Source organism: Camponotus vicinus, unplaced genomic scaffold (genome assembly GCF_025532165.1).
Source record: "Camponotus vicinus isolate PSW18456_S1 unplaced genomic scaffold, iyCamVici1.0 SCAF_10, whole genome shotgun sequence".
NCBI classification, from domain to species: domain Eukaryota; kingdom Metazoa; phylum Arthropoda; class Insecta; order Hymenoptera; family Formicidae; genus Camponotus; species Camponotus vicinus.
Window position 1 is genome coordinate 8,624,094 of NW_028141946.1, and position 27,751 is coordinate 8,651,844.

The window sequence follows — 27,751 nt, forward strand, 5'->3', positions numbered from 1 at the left end:
AGATCATTGAAAAAACATATCCTGTCCATGGGCAAATACCCACGTGAAGCAGGTTAGCTGCATTATGTTGGAGTAACTTTTTACATTCAACTACTGGTTCTTCTACTCGCGACGGTGTATACAACTTGACGAGCTACTTCATCGCATCCAGCTCGATGCTGGGTCTCTCGTTAATCTGGATGTAAAATCTTTTAATCGACTTACTGCGAGTGAAAGAAACGAATTATATCGTCATCTAATAGGCGATTCATATTACGTTATACAGAAAGTTAATCTGACAAGCGTAGCGTTTCGAGGGTCGAACTGAAATGTGTGTTTGATACCGTTGCTGTTTCAATATCTGTTGTTTTAAATGCACAAGCATCTGCTTTGAAAGGATCCTAGAAATCCTGTTGAATCGCGATGAGTTTTAATCATTGCGATGCTTCAAAATGTTTGCAACGTTTAATGCACGCACTCGAATCTATATAAATACTTTCCATATTGAATTTGTTTCCTGTGCTTCGGATTACTACGTCTACCATGTATATTTTGTTATTTCAAACACAATCGTTTGATTTTTACCCGTATCGTATGATTAATTGCATTGGCAACAATCAATCAATGCGATATATATTTCACTTGCGATTTATTCTTGATTTTTTTCTTCATTATATTTATTTCTCGCAAAATGTATTCCTAGTCTTCCAAACTGAATACTTCATTTGAATCAGATTAGAAATTTGCATCATCCTATTATCTCGAAATTTCCGGAGTATTAAAGCTCCATAAAAGAACTGAGCCATAACTTTTGCGACGCGTAACTGCAACTTTGAGACCTCGCGATCTCTCGCTCGTGACTGTAATTTCGCGACGTTTTCGCAAGTTAAATTGCGACAGAAAGTCACATATACGCCGCATGATATAGCACGTGATAGATAATTCACAAGCGTCTCTTACATGCGTAAACGGCGGCAGCCCGAGGATTAAGTGGGAAGGCGAGTGATCGGCGAAACGGAGGAAGAGGAGGAGGGTGCGAATATGTGTTTTCCGACGTACATGTATCAGCACAAGTACGACCGCGTACAGGTATTTGTCCCCCTCTTCGCCCCCACCCTTCTATCTCCCTCGATAAGTAGTCCTTTCGCAACCTCGTGTGAGTCGAGGGCCGCGAGAAAAATAGCGGCACTCGCGAGGCCTACGATAATTGAAGGTTCCGCCGTCCGTAACCTTGCGCATGCGTGCGTGCGTGCATGCGTGCGTGCGTGCGTGCGTGCGTGCGTGCGTGCGTGCGTGCGTGCGTGCGTGCTTACCTGCCTGCCTGCCTGCCTGCATGCTTACGTGTACGAGAACCCACGTGTGTGCGTCTTCGGTTTTCCGAGGAATTTTTTTCCCGAGCCACACACACGCTCGGCGGATGTTACCCGCGTGTGTTCCGTATGATCATTCACTTAAATTATGACGATGATGGCCGGATCTGCGACGGTTTTGCTCCGTGTCTCACGGTCGTCGATTAACGATTAACAATTTGGGATAATTTATTGAATTTTGTCGACCGCTGCGAGTTGCCGCGAGTAACGAGAAATTGCTCGTCGCTTGAATATTCCAATCAGTTTGCATTTCTGACGAAAGATTCAAATTGAGGTCGACTACTACCTCGAAATGATTGATCCTGAAAATACTAAATTATTCCGTACATCGATTAAACAAATTAACACAAACAAGGTCAACTGTTTCGTCGAGTAGAATTTTATCAAATAATTATATAGGTTTTTAAGTTATAAAAAAATTGTTAAATATGAAATATATATTGAATATATAAATATTAAAATATTAATATATTAATAATATATTAATATTATTCAATAAATTATATGTTTTAAATAATAAACATATGATGTATTCGAATCCCTTTTTTTATACAAGTCTATAATAAAGTTTCGAGAGAAAGCAATGCATAAATAAAGACAGCACATATTCACACTTGGACAGTAATTCTTACAAATATTCTATTACAAATATTTTATCGTAATGTGACGGTTAATCTACGAATCTATAAGATTTTAAAGAATAAAACAAATTGAAAAGTTGAATTTAAGAAAAGTTTTTACGGACAATTTAAGAAAAGTTTTTATGGATAAGCATTAGGAAGGAAACACACATTGATGTATAAACTTCGCTGTCGCTTATCTGATTGTTTCCTGAGAAACAGGATGGAAGTTCCCTATTTTAACGAATCGAGGGGCAACGGCTCGTTCATCGTTAAGGCTGTACGCTCGATGGAACAGATCGGTATTTGTGTGATGGTTACGAGCATACATATGTATGGAGCAAGGCAGGCTGCAGCCTTTACGATAGTTGGAATCCTCAAAGAATTTCGATCCCGATTCCCCGTTAGATAAACGATAAACGTGGCGCATCTCACATAATCTCTTTTTTTTCTCCGTTTCTTGTTCCGTATATTATTGTCCGCATCTGGTTAAATCGCGTTGCGTGAGATTAAAAGCGCGCTACCGATGCACCGAAGTGTAATGCACAGTTTTCCGCGGATAATCGATTCATAAATACGGCAATGATGCCGCGATAGGATGTATAATTGCTGCTCGAATATCCACGTGAACTGGTTGTATCATCTCGCGATATTTTAATCCATAGTATCTCCATCCAATCCGTCGGGTTTTTGCGAAGCTAGGGAAATGGTACTTCTTTCAGCTGCACGCATTGCGTGCAGGATAATTGCCGCTTCTTCAAACCGAGTGCGGTGAGAGTACACGTCCTTGGGATAGTGATGAGTTCGGCGCAAATAAATATATCAGACTTTGTTTAGCGTACTCATTACTCGTCAAGTAACGTCGTTCATGGAAATATGTTAATATCTTGACGAGACGAATGATAAAAATGGGAATTTTTTCCACCTCTTCTCGATTCTTTCAGAAACATGTGTAACATGTTCTCACTTCATAGTACGTTTGCACGTCTGCACCATAAACCTGTCTCGTACGTGTAAAATTTGAAAAAGAGAAATTAAATAAAAAAACAAAATTTTTTGGAATAAAAAGTATGTTAATTTATATTAAAAAGTAACTCTAATAAAAATTGCAAATACATATATATTTTGTATTACGATAAAAAAACAATACAATGCGATATAAAACAAATAAAATAATTTTAATTGAAATGCTATATGTAATGCAATGCTAATTTTTTAAATATTTTTTATAATTGCATAATTAGCTGTATAAAGTTTCTTTGAGAAGAGAGCACTCGTGATTCCTCTCTTATTTGATCTTCACATTTTCTATGTACAAAGCTCCAGTATTATGAAATCTTTCACCTACAAAGTACCAAATAATTGTCATAAAAATTGCATACATATATCGTTTTGATATATATCCTACTTTACTGAATTATGAACCTTGGGAGGAATTTTCTCTCCCCAGGCGAATTGAATAATTCACGCTTCTGTTGGCAACTAAGTAATTCGAGGGGAAAAAATCCCGCGAATACACATTTCGTGGCCTTATATCGGCAGGTCGGTTCAATTTCTGACGCACGCGGATATCAATATCAGTGCGGAAATAGACAAATAGGTATGCACACCGCGGTTTGAGTGATATACTCTTCTATTTGCGCAGCGTAATCGACGAATAGAGAAGGTTGATAAGAGGGGGGAGGGGAAGGGGAAGCAGAAGGCAAGTTCAATCGAGACTTTCCGACCTGCATTTCCTTATTGCTGTTCGACCGGCAGAATAGATCTCTCTATCGGTCATTATGATAATAATTTTCCGGTCGAACAGCCGTACGGGATCATACATATTTCTTTAAATGTCGGCTTTTAACTTTGATGTCCGTTTCCTCTCAACTGTTTCTTTTTTATCACGCGATTAGCTCTCTAAAATATCACGTAGCAAGCATTCATTGCGCGTTGCGATGTTTCCGAATTAATGTGATGTGTACGGAAATTTGCGAATGCTTTGACGTGTTTAGATACGTTTAGATCAACAGAGAAAATTTTAGTTTGACATGTGTGCCAAATTAATCGCATGTTTGTTGATGCTAATTAACTGAAGCGCTAGAATAATTAATTAGCTGCTATGTAATTTAGGTTCCAATGATCGAATGTATGCAGGCAATCTCTATTTTATTTTTTTCTCAACTATTACTTATTGCTATATTTTTTTAGCAAATTGTCGTGATTCTAAAGTTTGCTCCTCGAATGTTCCTATAAAATTGTGAGAGATAATTATTTTTTGGTAACTTACGATCAATTTGCTAATTTTTACATAAGTCTATAATAAAATTTTTTGACGTGACAATAAAAAATTCAGAGACATGTCTTGGCTTCTTTCACGATATATTAAAACTTATTGCTAAAGATTGGTCACGATATCATTTGAAACAAAAAATAAATATATTTACAAATAATTGCAATTTTCGCGTTTTAAATAAACATCATTTCTGCGTTTTTTTACCTGTTTTTGAAAAATGTATACAAAATTTCAAATAATGTTTTATTTTGTGAAACAACGTTATTTAAATAATTACACGTTTTTCGATTTATACATTTGAAATATGCTTGGTGTCCCCTAATTTGTTCGTGCGACTTCAACGTGAACCGCGCAAAACCATGTCAGCGGTTTGTCCGGACTTTTGCGCGACCTACGATTGCACGACGCGCCGTAAATCATAATTATCATTGTTGCTTTTATTTGCATAGAGGAAATTCATTAGGTTCGCCCGACCATTGTAAACAACGTGACGCGGCGGGGGCGAGGGGGCGAGGGCGGGCAGCGAGCGGCGGCAGAGGCAGCGATCGTGAGAGAGGTGGAAGGCGGTGAAGGGGCGGCGGGGACGAGGGTAATTTACAGGGAGAACTCGAGCCTCTCTCGAGCTGCGGATCGTGAGTTCGAGGCACGGAGGTGAGCTCCTCGGACCGACGGGCGTGCGGTATCGATATTACCAATAATTGTCGGCCTGAAAGGTTATCTCAAGAAAGCGTGCATAGCAAACTCTTCACCGACGTGGCCGATAAGTTATGGCGGGGAGAGCGGTGGACCCCTCTCGTCCTTTATTCTCGTCTCAAGGAGGAGAAGGCTACATGTTCATGCTATCGACATCATGTAGAACGAAGGCTGTGGGTTAGAAACTTTGCTCGTTGCTTCGGAGACTTTGGAAATTCATGGGAGGGACTTGTCTTAGCGTGTTTAGCGTTGAATACGTCCATCCGATGATGCGATCGCGAATCATGTTCTTGAAGCGATTCGCACATCATGCTTTAGTGTAAATGGAATGCTGAGAAAGGACGAGGAAGCGATCTAAATGAAGGGAAAGAATTTTTAACGACACTCGACTTTAAGTTCCAAACTTTTTTATTTAAATTTGGGATTTTATGAATCGGGAGCGAATTTATGAATCGGATTTTTCTAGAGAAAAGTGGCGCAAATTTATTCTCCGGCATCTATATAGACTGAAACGTGACAGTAGATTACGGGCATTCCATTCTACATCGCTAAAGGATTTTATAACAAGCCGAAAGTGTCCATAAAAATATACGAGAGTCGCTCTCGATATAAGATGGCAGGCGATACCCTTATGGATCCCTTTAGCGATATACAACATGTAGACGTGCCATCATCGGTATCTCGGGTTATTGTAGGTTTGACATTTTCCTCGCGAGCGATCTTCTTCAGCTGAAGCTGAAGCTTGAAAGCTGGAAGCCGTGTGGAAAGGTGGCATGTTCCTTATTAGTATATTGCACGTATACCAATCCCGAAATAGAGTCAGATAATAACGGTTATTATCAGCGGAATGCGCGATTCATGTTAGAGCGAAAGGTCGCTGACATCTCGGGCCGGCTTTCTTTATCACCTTCTTCGTTTCTTCTCTCTGCTCTCTTCTTGTTTCGAGAAACTTTCACACGATTTTTTCCTCACCAGCCGGTGAATCTCGTGGCGACGATTACAAATGGCTTACTGGAATTTTCTCCATGAACCAATTATCCTCAATTCTTTTTTACATACGTCACAGTTCCCCCTGTTATTTCACTTGCTCGCGCGATTAAAGAAAGGGTACGTGAATGTTTTACCCCGACCGAAAGCGACCCGGGTTGACTGAAAGAATCGAGGATTGGCTCCGAGTGTCACTGGGTCGCGCGCTCGACGAGGCTCTGTGACGCCTCTCACATTTAACGCAGGTCGTACACGCGACGCCGTTAGGACGCCTCTCGCATTCAGCATGGCAGGATGCGCGCGAACTCGGTCGATGACGATGACATGCGGGAGGACGCGTGGGATCCTCTCGGCGTCCTCGTCGCCCGTGATCGTCGGCGATTCCGTCCACGCTCGGCGAATTTTAGCGCGCGCGGATCTTGATTACGGGACCGCAATCACGACACAATGTAGCCCCGCAATTTTTCACGATGCGCGCGGGAGGAGAGCCATTTCCTACATTGTATGTATGTATGTGGGTTCAGCGAGGGGGCGGGCGAGACTCGGAGCGCATTAAACGCGCTAACAGCTCGCTACGCGAAAGATTCGCGTTCGTGCCCCTCATCCCGTCCGCTACGTGTAATTTGCGAGAGAAATGATAACTATGGAGCGCGTTGTCAGAGTGAAAGGAAACGCTAAGAGCATCGTTCACTACCTACTTACGGTCGCCGGCTGTCCTTCACCCGCGACCTCGCGCGAGTCAACATCCTGCCCGAGTTTTCTGGAAACTCGTAGCGTTTCAGATCCCCTCGCACGCGATTGTACATTGCTAGAATATCATCGCGCGTCTCGAAATTACATTTACACCGCATTCCAGGTCGTTTGATCGAGTGATTCATTCGCGTCGCTCGACTTCATGTAGTCAACCTGGCTTCCCTTTTCCTTTTTTATGATGTTTTATGAGTTTTCTGAAGCTACAAATTTTCAAATTTTTTTTTCATAAATTTTTACACATTTTTGTAGGAGCTTGACATAAAATTCTTAATATAACTTTATTTGAAAAATGAAATTAATATGAATGTTTAATATAATTTTCTATAATTAAATGATTTCTTATTTTTGAATCTACTAATAATTTCGTAATTGAATAATAAAGATCTGGGAAATACAATATTTTTGAAAGAATATTTGCTTGAAAGTACATCTTTCTAGCCAACTTGATAATATCTCAATTCAGACATATTGACATAAAGGGGTTTTCAATTATAATTTGTTGTCGGATCGTGAATTGCTCGTGGAGTTATACAAACATATCCGCATATATATATATTTTATATTCTTTAGGTTATTTTCAAGCGGACATTTTGCTCCTCTAGTCTTTGCGCGAGTAGACAGCTGCGCGATTTCCATCAAGCGTTCTCGTTAAACGGCCGACAATGGGTCTAGCTAAATCTGTCGACAGCCACGACTCATGAATCTTCGTGCTAGGACAGGCTACGGAGGGAAAGTAGAGAAAAGGTTATACATGTATATAAATATAAAGGATTAACAGTAACTCACAATTATGACTCGCTTGACAGAGTCTCTCGCCGCGAATGAACGTCCATCATCGGGCGCATTAATGTCCGTTGAATTACAAATAAGCGGCCGTATCGAGCAGCGGTATTTCGATATATGTATTAATTATCGCCTCATGGAGGACCATTTCACGGCTGATCCGGAATGATGGAACGATCGCGTTTACCGACATTTCACGATCTTGTTCCTATCCCGCGAAGAACTGTTTAACGAGCGACGCGATTAACAATCGCGTTCGATCCACAAAGCTCGGATGCGAGATGCATCACGGTATGTTTCGTCGATTTGTTACCCGATATCTTTATTAAATGCACGCGGCTTACATCGTAAACATTTCCGATCTGCAGGAGAGAGAGAAGAGCGTACTCGCGAGTGTATATTTGTCGCTCGTAACAACATCGTACTTGTTATTCACGACGCGAGTGTATCCGCGATGTCCCTTTTATCCCGATGGGGAGGTCCGCGTCGTCCCCCTGGGTCCGAATGATATCCGCGCCTTTTTGGAATGCCATAAACAAGAATTCGCCCGATAATGTATTTGAAAGCCGCGCGTACGTTTTTATTTCAAAGCCAACGGCAACGATCCCTTTTTATTCCCCGCGTCGAATATCTTGGCTTGGATTGTATAACCGCGCGGGGGAAAAAATGTATGCGCAAATATATTTCGATGGCTGTGCCTGCCTTCGCCTTTATACGTGTCCGGTGGTTGCCTGCCTGCCTGCCTGCCTTGCCATGCCTTGGTGGATATGAATTTTCGTACAGCACGATCGTGCACGTGTATTCCCACCGTTCTCCACGACTTGGAGCGCAGTGGTGCTCACCGTTCCGGTGATGGAACGAGGAGAAGGGGAGGGGGAGAAGAAAACGCGCGGTTAGTACCGTGTCTAAACGTTACGAAGCGCAAAGTGGCAATCGTCGTATCGCCCGCGGAAATTTTTCGCCGCCTTGTTGGCTTTCTTAATTTCCCATGATGTAGCAGCTCCCAGTAATGGGGCTCGCCACGGGGGGAAATTCCTTCGACAGGAATCGCGTTCTTCTTCCTCGCCCTCCCTCGTCCGCGAGACAATCGCCCACGCACTTTTGCAATTAGCGAGCGAGTTTACGTTTACCTCGTTTACCTAATGTATCGGAGAGATGTCTGGCGAGAAGGATATGGGAGCATCTTAATTATGGGGAAAAAATGTTGCGTATCACACTGCAACTTTGTACCATCCTGCTCTTACGCGCGTCATTATCGCATAACTGATCCTCCGCGCCCCCACCCTCCCCCCACCCTCGGTTTCTCGAAACGCGCGGCAACTAGTTACGGAGCGTTATCCGCATTACCGCACCGTGAAATGCGCTTTTATACGCTGCGAGCGGTTTTACACAGCGGGGGTAATCGTCCGGCGTGTATAAAGCAAATTAATTATTTGCCCGTTTACCATTCCTGTGCGCGCGCGCGCGCGCGCATCGCGGTGCCGCGGATTCCGCGAGGAGGAGAGCTCCGTTCTCCCGGTTACGAGGAGGAAGACGGGTACGCGTACGCGTGAATTGTTGACATTCGGTATAATACACATTTCATGCGCGTAATTAACGGTCTGATGTATAGCTACATCGGCGAGCGAACGGAAAACCATTCATAATACGGCCACTCGCCACTCGACGATTACTCATGTGCGATACATATCGTATGAGTTTCGCGGGAGAAAGAGGAAGAAAGAGAGAGAGAGAGAGGAGACTCTCGACCTCTCGCGTCATATTCGGTCATCGGGCGAAAAGAAGCGCGGAGTTTGGATCTAACACAAATTAATTCTAGCGAGCAATGCGTAAACTATGAACTTTTAATGAGTAAACTAATTAAACCAAGTTATATATCAGTTATATATTATAATGAAAAGCAGATTTAATTGCTGGAAAATTGAAGCGTGTTATTTTTAGAGCAGGGGTCTATGTCTCGATTTTATTAACCTTCTAACGAGGGTGTTTTAATTTGACAATTTATCTCAAAGAGCGATTTTGAAGATTTTGAAAATTGCGAAACGCAATTTTACGTCGAGATGCGTCTCGCCCAGGGCATTAAAACCTCGCGTTTTCACCAGTGTATCCGTACACGCGACATAAAACATGGATTTTCCGCGACCGGGCGGATAACCGGTCGCGCGCGATCGTGAATAATTCAATCTTCGTTTGCCGAGAAACCGGGTGAACGTTAAGAGCGCATTAATGCGGTCTACTAACGAGTGCAGGTTAATCTGGCATACTCGCACTGACAGGCTCAACGTGCCGTAAAACGGGAGGCACGATGCCATCGTCACCGCGGTCTTTTTACCGTGGAAAGAGCCGCGACGGCCGGAGAAAAGGGAGAAGGAAAGCGAAGGGACGGAGAAACGGCGAGAGATTAAGAAGGAATAAAACAGCGATGCTACACGTCGATGGTAGAGACAAAGGGGCGAGGGGGGAAGGAGAGCGGTAGATCGCGGCAAAGGGGGGGAGGAATCGTGCGCGCGAGAGGTAAGGGGGAAGGGGCGAGGGGGAAGGCGAGGGCGGGAGGAGAGCCAGCCGTGGGGCTCTCCGGGTAGGTAGGGTAAGAAAAGAGAATGAGAAGCAGATTGAGGTTGATAGGAAAGAAAATCGCGCTCGCACGGCGTCTCGTTAGCTTGTTAACTTGCACGCAACACCTTCGGCTCAAATACCGGATACACGCCGGGCTCTCGTCTTCCTTCCCTCGACCTCCCCATCCCCTGCCTCCTCCTCGTACACCCACCAACGTGCAACGGCTCCTTTCCCTCTTCCCCTTCCCGCTTCCTCCCTCTCTCCTCTTCGCCGTATCTTCTCTCGCTCGTGGCCGGTCCGTCAACCCTTTGCGCGTGATCCCTGCCCATTCGAGAAACTCGCGGAGACATCGCGTCCCGAGATTCCTCCTCTCGCCAGGATATCGCATCGCGCTTGTGTTGTTCCTCGAGGAAAACTCGCTAAGACGCTTTCTCTCGAGCGTTAGAGAACTCGGTCCTTGTTGTTGAGCGGGAAACGGAAGATGCATCGTGCACTACCCTCGGCAAAGTCTACTCTTCCTCTCCCTTTCCGCCTCCCCCGGCGAGAGCGAATGGTATTAGCTCTCGGGGACGAGTCTTCCGGGAGAGAGAAAAGTTGGAGCTGGGAAAGTAAGGGATAAGGGAATGGCGCACGGAAATCGGGAGCACGGTTCGTTGAATTATTTCTCTCTATCGGATATTGACATTCATTTGTGTCGGTCGTAAGTTTGCCGGCTACGAGGACCGGAACGTAAGTCGGCGAATTGCATTACGTTCTCCCTAGATCTAACTGGCTGGCTCTTTATTGTCGAGATGCTTTTATATTCCTTCCCGAGAATCTCTGTATTCGTAAACATCTCATTTTTCTCGATTCTATAGAAAAATATGAATATACATAAAATACCGAAATTACGCGTCGTCTCGAATTTTTTCACGAAATAGTCTCATAAGAAATTCGAATGCGATACACGTGTGCTGTTTTATTTCATCCTACTCTCTCGTTATCGGCTATTTTGTGCGTGTGATTGCTCCGCGTAATCATTTACTGGAAATCTATACGCAAAAGATGGTGCCTTGCGTCCAGGTAAGACAGGATTCATCGATAATTTCGCGATTTTTGAGACGTCAACCTCTGCCGAGTCATCGCGGCGGTAGTAATCACTATCGCTAGCCTGACGATATCGATCGAACATCCCCCTCGCTCTCCCTCCCTTCCTCCACCGACGATATTAATTATTAGAGCAGCGCTGCCAATCTCGACGATAAGCTTTCCTCCGCTAAACCACTATCTCCGTAATTCATCTCTCTCTTCGTGCATCACGTATCGTTCCTTCTCCTCGTGGCACGAATCCACGTGAAATTTAAGGCGCCATATCTCCGACGGGGCAGCCGATTCGAGATGCAATCGCGTGGCCGCATCGGCGCGTCCGCTTTTGGTCGTCGTCAGTGGCATTTAATTAAAGAAAAAGAAGGTGGAGGCAGAAACGAGCGGCAAATCTCGGAAAGATCGTCCTTACGTCGCGGCGCGTTAGCCCCGAGTGGCGCGTTTAATTACCACCGCGACATTACGTCGCCGGCGTTAATGTCGCCTCGACGTTGACGAGAAACGATTGACGCTAACGATACAAACGCACTTTTGCTTCTCCCTAATACGCGAATTAATCTCGCATTCTTGCCTCAAAATTTCCCGTCAACTAGCGTTTTATTCTACAATCTCTGCGAGCCTATTTAAAGCCTGTTTATTAAATTTATGGGACAGTCTATGATGCATTTCAGTCAGTGGTTGGGTCAATGAAAATGACGTTTTTATTTTGCCTCAGAATCTAGATTTATTTAATTTGACCACTAAACTTTTTAAACTTATACAGGTTTATTTATCGCTCAATATTTTTAAATTATATATCTAGGTATGCGTAAACTGCGGCTTTTGACAATTTTGGGAATGGTTAATAATGCCGAAATGTGTTTGGTTTATATAAATCCATCATATGCGGTGAAAAACAATAATAAAAAAAATGTTTGCTTTTAATGGATTAATTTCGGACTCGTGATGTGGCTCGAATTTTTGTTTTCAATTGGCGCGAGTTTTTAAAAAATAACTTAATCATTCAAATATCAGCACGCACACGCAGATATTCTCATTATGGATCCAGCTGAAGGATTGCTCGGTTTTTCGCGAAGTGCGAAGGCGAAAACTCGACGGAAGAAGGGAAGCAAGGAACATGTAAGATAGAAAGAGCTCGGGCGTTTCTTGTTGTACCGTTGAACGCCAACACCGTCTTCGGGTCCTACCCCGTGAATAACCGGACGAACAGGACGAAGGGGGGGAAGAGCATTTCCTCCGTCGAATGGAAGGACGCTACCGACCGCAAGATCGTCTCGATCGGTCTTCGCGTTCGTTCTATTCAATTGCGTACGTGACACAAAGGACGAACGAAGGAGGTGAAGGTACCGCTCCTCTCTTTCCACAGGTCTCCTCTTTGCGCGAATCCTTCCAACTTCTTCCGCGGTTCGCAACGATTCGATTCTGCGGAAACGTCCACCCTCGGCTTCGCGCGCGCCGATTTCAATGCTTGTCTATCTATCCCTCTCTTTTTCTCTCTTTCTCTCCCTGTACTATTTTCTCTGTATACAATTACGCCGCAGTTTGCTGCGAAACGCCCGTCAAATCTTCTAACCGTGCCTCCGCGACTCGACATCGTTCATTAAATGGTTAATAGCGTCGATTTATTTACGCGCGTTGTTTTTTGCCGGTTATTGTTGAGGCTGATGGCGCGAAATAGCGTCTTTGAGTTGTTTGTAAAAGGCTCCGCGAATAAACAAATCTCGATACAGGACGGACGATGTTTGAAAGGATAATGTAACTTTTGCGTTTCGCCTGTCATCGTTATTCTGCAACGACTTTAATTTTCAGAGTTTGCGATGTGGAAAAAAACGATGAAAAGATGCATCCGCACAATTTTTGAAATCTCTCTATATACTATTATTTTGATTGTTTATCGTCAGCGGTAGCGACAGGAAAAGCAACACGAGAGGTATATTCGTTCAATATTCAGATTGGGTTTGTTCTTTCCGAGCTGCAATTTTTCTTGCGATCTCCTCGCGATTAAAATAGCAGTCGAGGATTCGTTTTATTCGAGAAAACTGGAACGATAACGATAAGAAAACGCGAAGAGCGTTTACATAGATTCATGTTATACATTACTGTCGCCGTATTGACGCAAAGATCCGCGTCTTGAATTTCCTGATATCGTTTCACTCGCGATTTCTGGTACCGCGATCTGATGTAGTGCATTCAGACGAAAGTATGGTAATAAAACTTCAGAGTTAAATGTTATCGCGAGAGAAAGGAAGAGAAAGAGGGGGGGGAGGGGAGGAAGGAGAGAAAATAGAGGGAGAAAAAGGAAACCAACCCCCGAGTGGAGTTTCGTTGTGGAAACTTAAGCAAGCTATCGGAATAGAAAAATTTCTTCGAGGAGAGTCGCTTCGCGGAATATAAAGTATACTCGAATGTTTCTTTTGCAAAATCACTCGATCGAGAATCCCATCGACCGGATCGGATCGATGCGATTTGCATCTACCGACTAGCCCGATAAAGTGTGTCGATTCAGCGGGTCCGGCAGGGGTCCATTCGGGATTTTAAAATTAAAAAGGACACCTTCACCGTCTTCGTTTAGTTTAGAGGACTCGTCGTCTCGAGAGATTCCAATTTCGTCGTCGCGCTCGTAAGTCCCTATAAATAAACATGGAATTTCTATCGCAACATTGATTATTCGATTCGATTGACGAGTGAAGCGAATACGATCGTGTGGCCAGATGTGCCAAACATCGTTCTCTCTTCCTCGCTCTCTGTTTTTTCTCGTCGCGTCGAATGAATGGAATAAAAAATGTCGAGGATTCATCGCGTCACACACTCTCCGCAGTTTCAAATTCCGAATGGCATTTCCATACGAGATTTCATTATGGAAATCGCATTCCGAGGCAGTCTTGGGAAAGTATCAATGCTCTTCTTTCACGGGAACGATCGCTAAAGGACCAGATAAGACCCGAACGAACTACCCGCTGGATTAAGCGAGTTTTATGGTCACGAATAAAATCACGAAAATGTTCACACATGTGGACAGAGGGGATAGGCTGCGGATTTTTACATCAGGTGGCGTCGTATGGCAATTAATATTCATGTCTGATTATCATTTATAAACTTTCCCGGATGATTTTCCCGCATGCAGCTCCATAAACTGCGTTTTCGCAAGTTGGAAGCACTTGCACAGGGTCAGGATGCTGTCATCGGTGTTCGTTTTTCTTCTCGAGCATCCTTGCGGCACGGAAATCTGCGCGAAAATTACTACCGCAATGGAATCTTCAACGATGCATACCGATAAATCCAACCAGCATGCGTATTAATCATTCGACAGAATTCCTACTTATCATAATCAGCGTATAACTTAATTCCTGCTTTAGTCGAATGTTAAATCGCACGTTCAATGCACAGAAGGACATAGATCTTACCCTCGTGTTAACGTTTTCTTCTCTCTTTGCTGTTCAGTTGATTTGTGAGCCGCGATTATGCTGTGGAGCTTCTCTATCTGCAACTGCGTGAAATCGAGCGACGAATACAATCAAATTTTTTATGATGAATGTGCGAAAAATAATATTTTTTCCAAAGAAAAAATTTCTGAATATTCGTAATTAAATTAAATTAAAATAATTTAAATTTGAAAAGATTTAATTAAGACTTTGTAAGAAAAAAGAAATATTCCTAATTTTTAAAAAATTATGAAGAAGAATTTTTATAATATCTTATATAGCTTATCTTTAATACAGCAGGTACAAAAATTAAAACTTCTTAAGAATTGTTGTAAATTTTTGATATAAATTCTAAGATATTAAGTTAAATGATTAAAATTCAAAATTGTGTGAATACAATATGACAAACAAATTAAAATTTTAACAAATTTTTGAATAAACATTTGCACTCAAAGATTTTTGTGATTGTTTAATTCAGATATAAAATTGAACACTTGAAATTTAAAACGACGTAATTGATGAAAAAGTCAAAAATTTTTATAAATTTAAAGTCACTTTCTTATATAAATGCAATTTGATAAATAAAACAATATTGTGTAATACAGTCATAAAAATTCCAGTAGCGTTTGATTAAAAGTTGCCTTTTAAAAAATGGATTATCGAACAAATAACATTGACATTTCTTTAGGAATCACTTTTTTATGAAAAAAGATATACAGAAGAGCTGGAATTATACATTTGCTACTGACACAGGGGATGATTGTTATCTTGGAAGCAATCTTATCGACAGTCACAGATGTATCGGAAGTATCAGGCGAATAACACGAGCGTTCGTTGCTCCAGAAGTTTCATTGTTTTGCGTTTGCCATCGCGCGTGACACGAAATCGGGCGGAATGGCTGTGCTCGAGAATTTCGATCGTTTGCAGCTGTGCTCATTTTCTCAGCAGCAGATGTTCTTCCCGCAAGGCTACGCTCGCGTGTACGAGCGAGGTTGCTGCGCGTGTACACATCTCCCTTTTATAGTTATTTTACAACTTGCCGAAATTTGCATTCGACGTGCGCGCCAACAATACGTATGTAAATCCGTCTGAAAAAATTACTATTTATATAAATATTTCAACCGTGCGTCGCGTAATGCACATTTTTTGAAAGTACAATCGATGTAGTAGAAGCGGAAACTTGTTATTCCCTAATGATGGCGCGTCTTCTCTGTAATTGAAAACTTAAAATAATTTCATTTACATACGAAAGCGCTTTGATCGCGCGAGAATCAACTTGTACAAGTTGGCTTAACTTCACATCTATTACTTGGATCCGTAGATGCAATTAAAGTGACGAGACCGAGCGTAACGCGCTCTTGTTTCTGCGGTTACTCCTTTGACACAGTTTGAAAGTGTTTTACTTAATTCCTTGTTATGTCAATTTCAATTTCCGTCCTTGATCAAAGCGCCTCCCCCATCTCGCATTCGAATTTCTAACACGATTTAAAATTACGTTATAAAAGAGAATACGTATTTGCGCGCGAGAGTTAAATATTTCAAATATATTTCTCTTGAAAATAAGTCTGAAAGTAATATTCCAAGGTCGATAAAATAAAATGTAAGAGAAGTTTGTAAATCTAGACTAAATAGTGATATTTTTAAATAAGATGTCAGAGTTAATCCTTAACTGCCAGGTCATTGCTTGATTGGATCAACTCAATTCGCACTGCGTAACTGATCCTCTATAATCCTGGCGGTCCTCGCATATATTTGCATTACATTATACAGAAACTAGGAAACCAGAATTTCGCTGAAGCGGAATATTCGGCGGAATGAAACACGTCAAACCGTAATTAACACATACGAGAGAGTAGTAGAACTAATATAGAAAATTTCCGCGATATTGCACGGCGGGAGAGAAGAGCGAATGGAGTGTTGCGATGATGAAAATTTCAACAGACTCTTCGGTACTTTCGTTAAGGAAATACCGTGCACTCTTTCGAAGAAAATGGCGAACGGCGCTCTGAAAATGTCGAAAAGTTTGGCGGATTGTCAGCTGGCTTTAATGCGCAACGGAGCGTGTCAACGGGGTCCTATGGTATTATTACGAAAGTCTCTCCCATGCCGCACTTGTAACCATACACGAGTGCCGGGAATGGCTCCGACACGCCCCGCGATTCTCCTCTCGAGCAGTTGCGCTTGCAAAGAGTTGATTAAAGTCACCGGTCGGTGCAACTTGTATTTTCAATCTCTCTCTCTGCCCCTCTCTCTCCCTCTTTCTCTCTCGTCGAACTGAGAAGAGGTTGGATCCAATTCAATGTTCCGCGAAAGTGCTTTGTAATCGATCGAGCCTTCGCGCGGCTCTCGCCATGAAATGTTTCTTCCGCCAGTGTCAGTCCCGCAACGACAGGCAGATCCACCTCCGTCAATATTAGCGATGCTTGTTCGGGACGAGGCAACACTTGCTTAATAAATCGAATTATCCAGCGTTCGCGCGCGCGTGGGGTTCGTTAAAAGTCCATTTATCCGACTATCGTGCTCGCGCGAGTCTCGTAACGGGCGGTCGTGAAATCACGAAATACCTTCTCTATACCGCCGACCCGAGAAACGTTCGTCAAGATTGACTTCATCATCGATGACGAGAAATCGACGTATATATCTGCTTTCGAGAGAAATTTATTCGCCGTGCTTCTGATTAATTGCGTTTGACACGATAAACTAGAAACTCGTTTGCTGTGCGTTCGCAATCGAAACAGTTACAAAATAAATTGCAACGTCTTAACGCGTTACATTTAATTTTCGATATTTGGAAAAATTATTTCGAACTGTGTAATTAATTTCTTTGCATAGAAAATATAATTCAATAATAATTTACTGTCAATTAACATAATAATTATAAATATTAAAAATATTTATGTAATAATTTAATATAATAATTTATCGTTTCACAAAAATGTTTTGTAAATTATACATAAAATTATCAAGAGCTATTATATTAATGCACCTTTATGCAGCGTTTTTTTTTTCTTTTTTTCATATCAAGAGTAGTCATTAATCGAGCACGCGAGATATGCGTGTCGCGCTTCGAGAATAGCTTTGAGACGAGCACACAATGGCCGCGATATTCTTTGTGACCGAGTAAGTAAGGGACGAAATTAATTGTCGGTCATTACCTGGAATACCATAGCCGCCAGGGTCGCGCGCTTTAACGTCATTATTCCGCTCTTTCGCCTACATTTGAAAGTAACACGCACAAAAGAGCACGGATGATTTCTGCGAGTTATTATGATGTTACACGGTGCCCTCGCGACTATGTACACGTATGCAGGGGGATAACCGACTATAGCATAGGTTCGCATAATCAGCAGGCCGCTACATGACGGCGGCGGCCATGGCGCACGTGTGAAATATATGCATTTGCTTCGCGATACAATGCAAACAGGACACTAAATTCCCAGTCGCGATAACTAAACTAAACGCGGACAACGTTTGCGCGAGCGTAAAGTTCACAGCCGACACGCGGGACCGGTGTGATTGAAGGCGCGGCTTTTCTTTTCTTTTTTTTTTTACTTCTCCCTTTTTCTCGTTTTCCATTAATCTCCTCTCGATATCTAGACAGGTGCGCGATTAGTTACTGCATCGAAAAAGGGAAATGCGCGTGTACATAAGATGTACGATTGCACGTGAGATAAGTTCGCGATGAGGAGGAGAAGAGACCTCGAGAATTACCCTAATCATAATCATGATATTACGTCGCAATTATCACAATCGTCCCGTCGTCGACTTTGTAATCACACAGTAAAAATATTGTACGTCCATATGTTAAAATTTTCTTGTGTTACCACATTTTGATTAGTACTTTAATGTAAAATTAACATACGACTTACATGTTATTATTTTTATAACGTTTTCATATGTTACATTTATGTCAACTTCATAACTTAACACTTTGTATATATCTCTTGGAAATGGAATATTATTTTGAGTATTTTTAACGTAATCATTTTAAACAATTAACATGTCTCAAAGTCAGTTTAACATTCTAAGAAAAGTTAAAGTGAATCTTCAAATAATCTTGAACTTTGACATAAAAAATAATCAAATTTACTAAACTCAAATGTTTCTATTACAAATAATTTAAGTTAAAATAATTACTATTACATGTTAATGTCCTCAATATTTCTTACGAGTTATTGTAACTATTTTTTAATGTAATTTTTAATTAATTTGTATATTATTTTTACATTACACTGAAAGTCACGATAACAAAAATAAATGTAAAGTATTGTGTCAATTATTTAACATTTTTAGTTTGTCAATAAGTAACATACGACAAATGAGTTATTTTAACTTAAAAGACTTTCTGGGACATGTGAATAATGTTAAAATTAACATTTTATTTTTTACTGTGCACGAGGGAGAGATGACGCGATTCCTGATGCGTGATTTGATGAAAGCTTCGCTCGGATTTTGATCGTAATGTCTCCTCGCGATCCCGCATCGGCTTCCTGGATGATTCTTTGACTCGTGACAAAACGCGGCTGCTCAATGATCGAATCGCCGATATCGACTCGAGACGCGAATCCCCAGGATTCGCGCGACAACAACAACGTTGACGACGATGACCGGTGCCGGTTGTGGCCGGCAGCGCAAACAGAAATTCCGTTATACCGCATAAAGCATCGGCGACCAGATTAGCAGGGGACAGGAGGAAGGTGCGGGGGAGGGGTCGATAGGCATGCAGGCCGCATTCTCGGAGAGCCTGCTTGAGCGAACGAGTTAGCGAGCTGCAAAAACGTAGGGGGCAGAGGCGGAATATGAAGGAATAAACGCGCATTTCATCGCTCCTAATTCATTATTTTCCTTAGTGAAGGTCTCTGAGACTTTAAAATTCCTTACTCGCGTCGGTCGTTTTAGCCGCGAATCCGTTACTCTCCTCCATTATCGACTCTTGTATCGCATTATATGTATTATTGCCCGTTGTTCCTGTCGCGTCGATTCATATGTGATATAAAAACGTATCAATTTTACGCCTTAACTTTGCAGATTCCATCGTCTCGCTAATTTCTTGGCGCAGCTACCGTCACCGTCTTGTCCTATTAAGTTGTATAAACGAGAACAAAGTGGGAACAGGTTTATAAATTCCTTGCACAATCTCCGTTATTAAACTGCGCGTTTGAGAACGATTTTCGTCCGGTTCATTATTTATCCCGACGAGATAGACACGCCTGATTCCTTTCGCGCCCACAAGCGCGCTTGGAGTGGATCTGGACCATTGAAATCTTACGATCTCGCCCTTCCATCCGTATAATTTCTTCCTCTCTCTCTCTCGGCTCGCTCGCGAGTCGCAAGGACTAGAGCGTGGTATCTCGAATTTTTCTCGGTACATTAAATTATACTCGAGGGGACTCGAGGTTGACGAGTCCGCCTTGACCAGGAGTTTTCAACGGAGAGCAAAGAGTGTTTTACCCGTGATATGTTGTTAAGCACTTGTTAATTACACCAGTGGCAGAACAGGATCGGCGGATAGATGCGTTGACTCTGGTTACTGGCCCGAGGTGTGCACTCGCCATCTGATTTTTCCGGTGGACCAGTGTCGCGATTTTGCAGAATTTTCCGCGAATCTTTCTCTGTATCGTAGGTATTATTCCCTCCAAATGAGAGAGCTCCCGTATGATTAACACGGCTGAACGAAGAATGCTACGGTAAATAGATATCGAATAATCTAATCACGAGGCGTACGCCGATTAGTTTGATTACTCGTCGGAAATAATTCGCCGAGTCGGCTTAAATGTCACGCGCGTGATGATAAAATCGATATTGCGTTGCCTTCTCGCATCCAGAGAACGTCCATCACAACCGATCGATCCATCTTTCCCTTCGCTCGACGTGAGGAAAACACCTAAGGCTAAATGTTAGAGACGCAACCTACGATCGCTGCCGCGAAACGACGAGCACAATGCGATTGCGGGGAAATTTCGCGTTTAGCCATTAGCCAGACCGCAAAATAGTCCCGGCAAAATAGTTTATATACCCGGTATGTAGGGTGGGACTCTGCGTTTCTCTTTCGCTCGTTGCATTATCGTGACACCGTTAGAGACGCGATATAGTAGCGGCTATGGTATCCCCGACGTCTGTCAACGTCGCTACCACATTATTTCTTGCGTCGATCGAATCGCACCTCTGTTCTATTACGTTGGCGCATTGATTACGCGCGACGATTACGTCGCAATCGAGCGAGCCGGGCAATTTCGCGTTTTCACGTAGCTACAATTTTCCTGCGTGGCTCATTTAGTTTCGCAGCTGGGACTTTGCGTGCCGTCGTGCGATAAGATCGCCAAGATTATAATTGACAAGTTAGATTTTTTTTTTCGCAGGCCATTTCTTTTATCCCGTGTTGTAACAGAAACCGGCAATTATTTGCACATGGCTTTATATCTCTTATGATACTCTCGGGTATGAATTAGACTGTATCGAATGTAGGAATTTTTATCTCGACCAGATAATTGGAATGTTCAGTTTTACTATTGTTTCGTGTTTTTTTTTTTCGCGACAAATTATTTGAATTTGAGTAATTTATTACAAGGATATCTTTTCCGTTATCCTCGGGTAGATATTACTTATTCTGCTTATGCCACGGTAACAAGACGTGATGACAATGTATACAGACGTGACTCGATTAACATAAAGTATTGTTTTGTTCTCGAGCTACCTCAGAAAATGGCGCACAAAGCCCGCATCGAAATGGTAGATTTAATTGTCATGCCGTGAATATCGCGTATACCGCTTTGTCATTTTATTGCATTAACTGAAAATGAGGAAGTGCTCTGCATACCGCTTGTAAATTCGCTTTAATGCGCCTTTGATATCTCTTTCTCTCTCACTCACTCACTCACTCTCTCTCTCTCTCTCTCTCATTCGACACAAATACGTTTGAAGAAAGTAATATTTTACCTCGAAAGGCGCAATTTAAAAACTAATATTGCATAGAATACGAAGCTATTTGAATTGGCGTGTCTATAGAAATTTTTTGATAGTACTCATATCGAATGAAAATTTTGTCGGAAATCTGCAGGACGTGATTGGAAACGTAATCTGGCGTGCATTTCTGAGAGGAGGCAAGAAACGCAAAATGCAAAGCAAGAGGATTATTAAAAACATAAAAAGAGAACGTTTTATTATTCAGTCATAGTTTTTATTCTAAAATAATATCTTTTTTTCGTTGTGCGTCGAATAGTTTTGCGAAAACATGATAACCGCTTGCGAGGGAAGCTAAAGAAGAACGATTTCACGTTTGTACATTATATCTCGAATATTTGTAGTAGCAGTTCAATTTCCTTGCGCACTTTGAATTCGACTGTCGCACTTAGGATAAGATACGTCACGTAAAATTCGTTTTATCTTTTTCTCGAGTATATATATGACGTTTCTTTAATGCTGAAGTTATTACTGGGATGTGATTGAGCCATCTGTGCAAAGAACGAGTATATCTGCGTTATACGTTTATAAAAATATACATGTACAATTTATAAATGTCCCACATGTGAATTCGTGTGTGCAAGTTTAATTAATCTCGTCTATTAATTCACGTTTGCTCAGCAAATAATGAGACCGTCGAATTCAAATGGAAATTTCGCGCGCGGCGCGTAAATTATGCATTTTCTTAAATTAATTATTAATCGACGGCAAGCGAACTTTGTTACACTAATGTCTCCGTATTTTCTTCTTCTCACTCGTCATTACAAAACGTGGCGCACTCAAGTCATACATAAAGTCTCTTTATCGATTCGAACGAAATAAATAAGGCTAAAATATAATACTTTACAATGTTCGGCCCCAAATATTTTCCATTATCACCGTAAAGCGTTATCAACGCTTCTGCCGCCGAGAAATACTCGTTAAGCTCGTTATTGCTGGATGAAATTCGTCATCAACCAGAGAGTGGAAAACACGATTAAATATACATAATAATTATAATTAGGAAGTGGTATCACTGTGTGTGTGTGTTGGCGCAGTGGCTTGAGCCAGGCTTAAACAGTCGTGTTGCGTCAGACAGGTGCGTCGGTTTGATATTTAAGCGATATTTTACTGCAGAAGCTGATCGCGGATGCGAGACACAGCTGCCGATAAAATTAAAATTCTTACGATGCGACACTCGTCCCGAGAAATCCAGCACGGTCCGCTGATCGACTGTGAAATTATTCGCGCTACAGTCGAATCGATAATAACGGCCGCCAATCTCCGGCAACGAGGACGCACAGAAGTAACGAATTTTAAGTACACGCGACGGGCTGCGTATCTCTCGTTTTATCGCGATATACACGCACACACGCACGTTCACATACGTACTTACGCACCGTCGCACTCAATCGTCGCACGTGAGCCGAGTAGCGGTCTCAGTTTGCTCGTAATTCGCGACAATCTATTTACACAACAATTTCGTTTCAATTATCCTCTCCCCCTCGCTTAACAACAATTTACAGATTCTACGTGTCGCGCATGATACACCTGGTTTACACGTTTCCGCCCGCAGAGAGCATCTGAAAATCGTCGCTCTTATCACACACGTCTATGTACACGTGGCACGCTTTATTTATACATACGGATCCTCCGGGTTTTTTTATTTACACACACTGCACCGTCGTATTGCACCGTCTTGAGTGAATGCGTCTTGAGAATTCAATGCAGAGATTCTCGAGCGTAGGCTCGTCTCCTCTCGCACGAGTCTTCCGTTGGTTGCCCGCTCGACACGAATGACTCACTTGACACACGTCGCGTATAAACGGATCATATATGGACGGACACGGTGCGCGATCCGTTGGACGTTCTGTTGTTGTGCTGCCGTCGAACCGGCGGCGGCTGCTGCCTCGTCCGTTGCTGCGTCGTTCGCTGATTATTGGGCACGTCCGGCAACGCGAATCGCAGCTTCTCCCAGAAGAGCTTGTCGCCCCACTGTAGATAAGTGTTGGTCTTTAAATACAGTCGAATGTCCGGGTCGAGGTCGCGCTGGTGCACGTCGCCGACCAGCACGAGGATCAGCCGGCGTCTTCGGTCCCTCAGCACTTGGTGATGCGCCGACTTGAAGTCGAAGCGACACCACTCGGACTTGATAAAGTTCTCCGACAGCACCATTATTGTGCGGCGCGACGATTCCACCGCCTGTACGATCGTATCGGCGATGAAGCTGCCGACCGGAAAGTCCCGATAGTGTAGGCACAGTTTGTACGAGGGATTGCCCATCTCGAGCACCGGCGCCAGCTCCTCGGCGACGAACGCTTCGTCCTTGGAGCTGTAGCTCACGAACGCGTCGAACAGCTTGTCCCGATCGTCCCGGTCGATCTCGTTGCTCCGATAGAATATCCGCACTCCGAAACGCGAGTGGAACCACACGCGCAGCTCGTGACGGTACACAAAGGCGAGCAGACACAAAAGTATCACGACCAGGGAGCTGGCCAGGGTCGCCACCAGCAGCGGCAGATAATCCTGCAGTATCTGCCTCTCGATGATGGTCTTGGTGTAATTGCGATGCGCATCGTCGTCGATGTTGATCGCATCGGAACAAGCGCTCTCGTTACCGTTGACGCGATCGCTCACGCTCACCGAAAAACCAAACTCGTCGTCCGCGAACACCTCGTCGCCGAACGTCTCGAATTCCGTGACGTTGTACACGCAACGCAATGTGGACGCGTCTACAACACGGACGTTTGGATCGTGTATCCACTCGCGGAAACTCCGGAGATAGTCGCATTCGCAGGACCAAGGATTTCCGGCCAGCCTGATCTCGATCGTGCCTGGTAGCGACCATAACGCTAGATTCGTCAGATGATTGTTCTGCAGCTGTAAAACCCGTAGGGAATGCAGCGGCGCGAAAGTGTCGTTGCCGATCACGACGATGCGGTTACGTTGCAGGTGTAGTTGCCTCAGCGCGTCGAGCCCCTCGAACTCGTGGCCGCGCAGTTCGCGTATCCGGTTATCTTGCAGGTGTAGATCATCGAGGTCGCGTAGCCCGTTGAACGATCGGTTTTGCACGATCTCGATGTTGGACGAGTTGAGAAACAAGATCTTAAGTTTCTTGCGACCGATGAAGGCGTGGCTCGACACGACCCGTAGATCGTTGCCGTCCAGGTAGAGCCGCGTGGCGTCCATTGGTATCTGCTCGGGCAGCCGATTCGCGTGGCCGCCATTCGAACAGTCGACCACGTTGGCCGACCATGACTGATCGTGATAGCACGTGCAGTTGTACGGGCACGTCATCTCGCAGTCGCACGCGTCAAAGTCGCAGCAGTGGCACAGAGCGAAGCAGTGAGTGTCGTACTTGCAGAGGAACTGCGAGTGCGACGCCTCGACCAGCGGCACGAACACGTGTTCGCGATCGTACAAGAGTTTGCAGTAGATGCTTTCGAGGTCCATCACGCGCGGTTGCACCCGCGTCTGGTTCTGTCGATTAACGCGTTGCAGCCACTCCATCGTGCAATCGCAGAGGTACTGATTGTCGCCGATGTAGAACTCGGGCAGCGGCTTGTCGGGCGGTACCGCGCTGATGCGCAACGCGTATGGCTCGAGATTCCGGATCTGGTTGCCCTTGAGATCGACCCGCGTCAGATTCGGCTTCTTGAAGAACGAATAACTCTGCACCTTGGAGATGAGATTGTCGTTGAGGAACAGTATCTCGACACTCGTGGGAATCGCGTTGCCGGTAATCTCGGAAAGCTTGTTCTCGCTCGCGTCGAAGGTGCTTAGCTGCAGCTGCGTCTCTATCTCGTAATAGTTGTTGAGCTCGCGGATCTCGTTCGAGTGTATGTCGAGCCACTGCAGCCCGGTCGGTATCATGGCGTAGTCGAACCACTCGAGCTTGTTGTCGCTAATGTTTAGCCAGACGAGATTCGGCAGTTTGGCGAAGAGGTTGGAGATATCGATCAATTGATTGCCATCGAGCCGTATTGCTTGTAGATTGAGATTTTCATCGAAGATCCCGGGTTCGATGTACTGTATGCGGTTACGTGAGAGGTTCAGGATCTTGAGCCCTTTGATACGATCGAAAACGCCTTTGGTGAGATTGCCAATATGATTTTCGGTTAAACGAAGCCCGTATAACTGCGCCACGTGGTCGAAGGTGCCGCTCGGTATCTCGGAGATGAGGTTCTCGCCGAGGTCGAGAGTGCGCAGGAGGGGAGTGGCCTTCAGCGCGTCCGGCACCGATGTCAGCCGGTTACCGTTAAGATGAAAGTCCTGCAGGGATGAAACGTTTCTCAGGGAGCTCGGATGTATCGTGTGCAACCGGTTGTTGTCCAACGAGAGGAGGCTGAGTACATAGAGACCACTTAGCGTGGTGGCGTCTACGATGGTCAACCGATTGTCGCTAAGCACCAAGGTATGCAGATTGTAGAGCGCCGAGAAAGTGTTCTCCGCTAGACTTTCCAGCAGATTTTCCTGCAGCCGTAGAATCTGCAGACTATACAGATCGCGAAAAACAGTCGGATCGAGCCGCGCGATATGATTGCTCGAGAGATCCAACACCACTAGACGCACTAAATTACTGAACGTGGCCGCGTTCACCCATTCCGCAGTCAACTCGTTATGTGAAAGATCCAGCACCAGTAACTGCGCCAAATCGTTGAACAATCCAGGCGGCAAAACGCTCAATGTATTATTACGCAGATGAATTTCTTGTATATCCCGAGCGTCGCCGAACAGCTCGGGCGGCAGGCTGGCAAGACGGTTGTCGGCGAGCCGCAAGATGGCCAGCGAGGAGAGACCTTCGAACGCGCGATCCGCCATGAAACCGATGGCGTTGCACCGCAAATCCAAAGTATGCAGTCTCGTTAGACCGGAGAACGCCGCGCTCGGCAGCGATTCGATGCTGTTGTTGCTGAGATCCAGCTCCCTGAGATTCGCCAGGCATCTCGTTGCAGCGTTGAAGCGAAAACTCGCGATATCCCTGAGCCGGTTTCTCGTCAGGTTCAGAATCTCGAGGTTGACGAGGGGACAGAGCGCGCCCTCCGGGATGCTCCACATGTTGTTCTCACCGAGATCGAGCTTCTCCAGTTGTCGAAGCTCGTCGGTGAAGGCGCCGGCGGAGACGTCGAGCGCCATGGCCGACCAATCGGTGTTGTGCGTCTTCACGGTGAGATTCCGCAGCTCCCTGAGCCCCTTGAACGCATCGTCCGACAGATTACCGATCTTGCAGTACTCGATGACGAGCTCGCGCAGCTCGACCAACGGCCGAAAGCTGCCGGCGCTCAACGAGCTCTGATAGAAGAGCGCGTCGCTGCATTCCAGTCGCAGACGCACCGTGTGCTGCGGCTGTATCACGCTAAAGTTGGTGTTCTCCAGCTCGCTGTTGATGGTGCGCAAACGGCATACGAGCGACACGTCATCCTCGGCGTCGCCGGTCGTGATCCATTTACACTCGTCCGGTGCTTTGTACCTGAGCGCCTTGCTGAGAGACGCGCCGAGGACACCGAATATCGTGCCCAGCAATATGGCGAGGAAGGCAGGACTACCCCGCATCTTTTCGCCGCGTGGATCTTCTAATGTTCCATCAACATGGAATCTCCCTCCCCCCTCCCTCGCCGCTCTTCAGTCTCGAATAACGCCGCTGCGCCTCGCGAAACCGGTGCGTCGTTCCATTTAAATTACCATTAGGTCTCTCTCGTCGCGCAATTTTTATCTTTCTCTTTTACCTCACGTCATCCATATCATTCTCTCGCGCCTCTCCATTCCTCTTCGGTCGTCGCTCGACCTTACGATCCTGGCGGTTTCATCCTCGGCGTAATTTGCGTCTCGCACGAGCGAAGTAACGCGCTAACAGGATGCAGGACGTAACAACGCGTTTGCGGAGAAGAAAGAGCAGAAGGCGGGTTCAATGACCCCGAGATTATCGCCTCCGTCGGTGAGAAAAAATCTCTTTTGGACAACGAAAGTTACCGCGACGGTTTTACGACGCGCGCGAGTGCGGCTCCGGTGGGGCCCACGGTTCCTCCAGGACTGGTTGGCAGAGTCGTAAGGCCCCGGCGGGCTCCGTTACCCTTCCCTCCCCCCCGTCGCCGATCCCTCGACTGCCACCTTCCGTACCCGTGCCTCTTACCGCGCTCCCCGACCGACCGTCCTTTCTTCTCCCACCAAGTTCCCCGTCTTCTTCTCGTCCTCGTCTTCGTCGTCGTCGTCGTCGTCGTCGTCGTCGTCGTCGTCGTCCGCGTACCCGGGTCCCGACGTTCTGGCAAGCCTATAAAAACAAGACAGGTA

General features: G+C 44.6%; 2 protein-coding genes across 4 annotated transcripts in view; one reads left to right on the top strand and one right to left on the bottom strand.

Moving 5' to 3' along the window:
- Su(var)3-3 (lysine-specific histone demethylase Su(var)3-3) overlaps positions 1 to 27,751 on the top strand; it is a 107,694-nt gene that overhangs the window by 37,710 nt on the left and 42,233 nt on the right. The gene's annotated exons all lie outside the window — the stretch shown is intronic.
- On the bottom strand, positions 21,681 to 27,518 carry Tollo (Toll-like receptor Tollo). The gene has a single exon (XM_083080652.1). It carries the CDS (start codon positions 27,014 to 27,016, stop codon positions 23,294 to 23,296), a length of 3,723 nt encoding a protein of 1,240 aa, XP_082936778.1. The 5' UTR covers positions 27,017 to 27,518; the 3' UTR covers positions 21,681 to 23,293.

Excerpts from the sequence above, each read along its gene's own strand:
- Tollo (XM_083080652.1), bottom strand. The coding sequence starts at position 27,016 with ATGCGGGGTAGTCCTGCCTTCCTCGCCATATTGCTGGGCACGATATTC.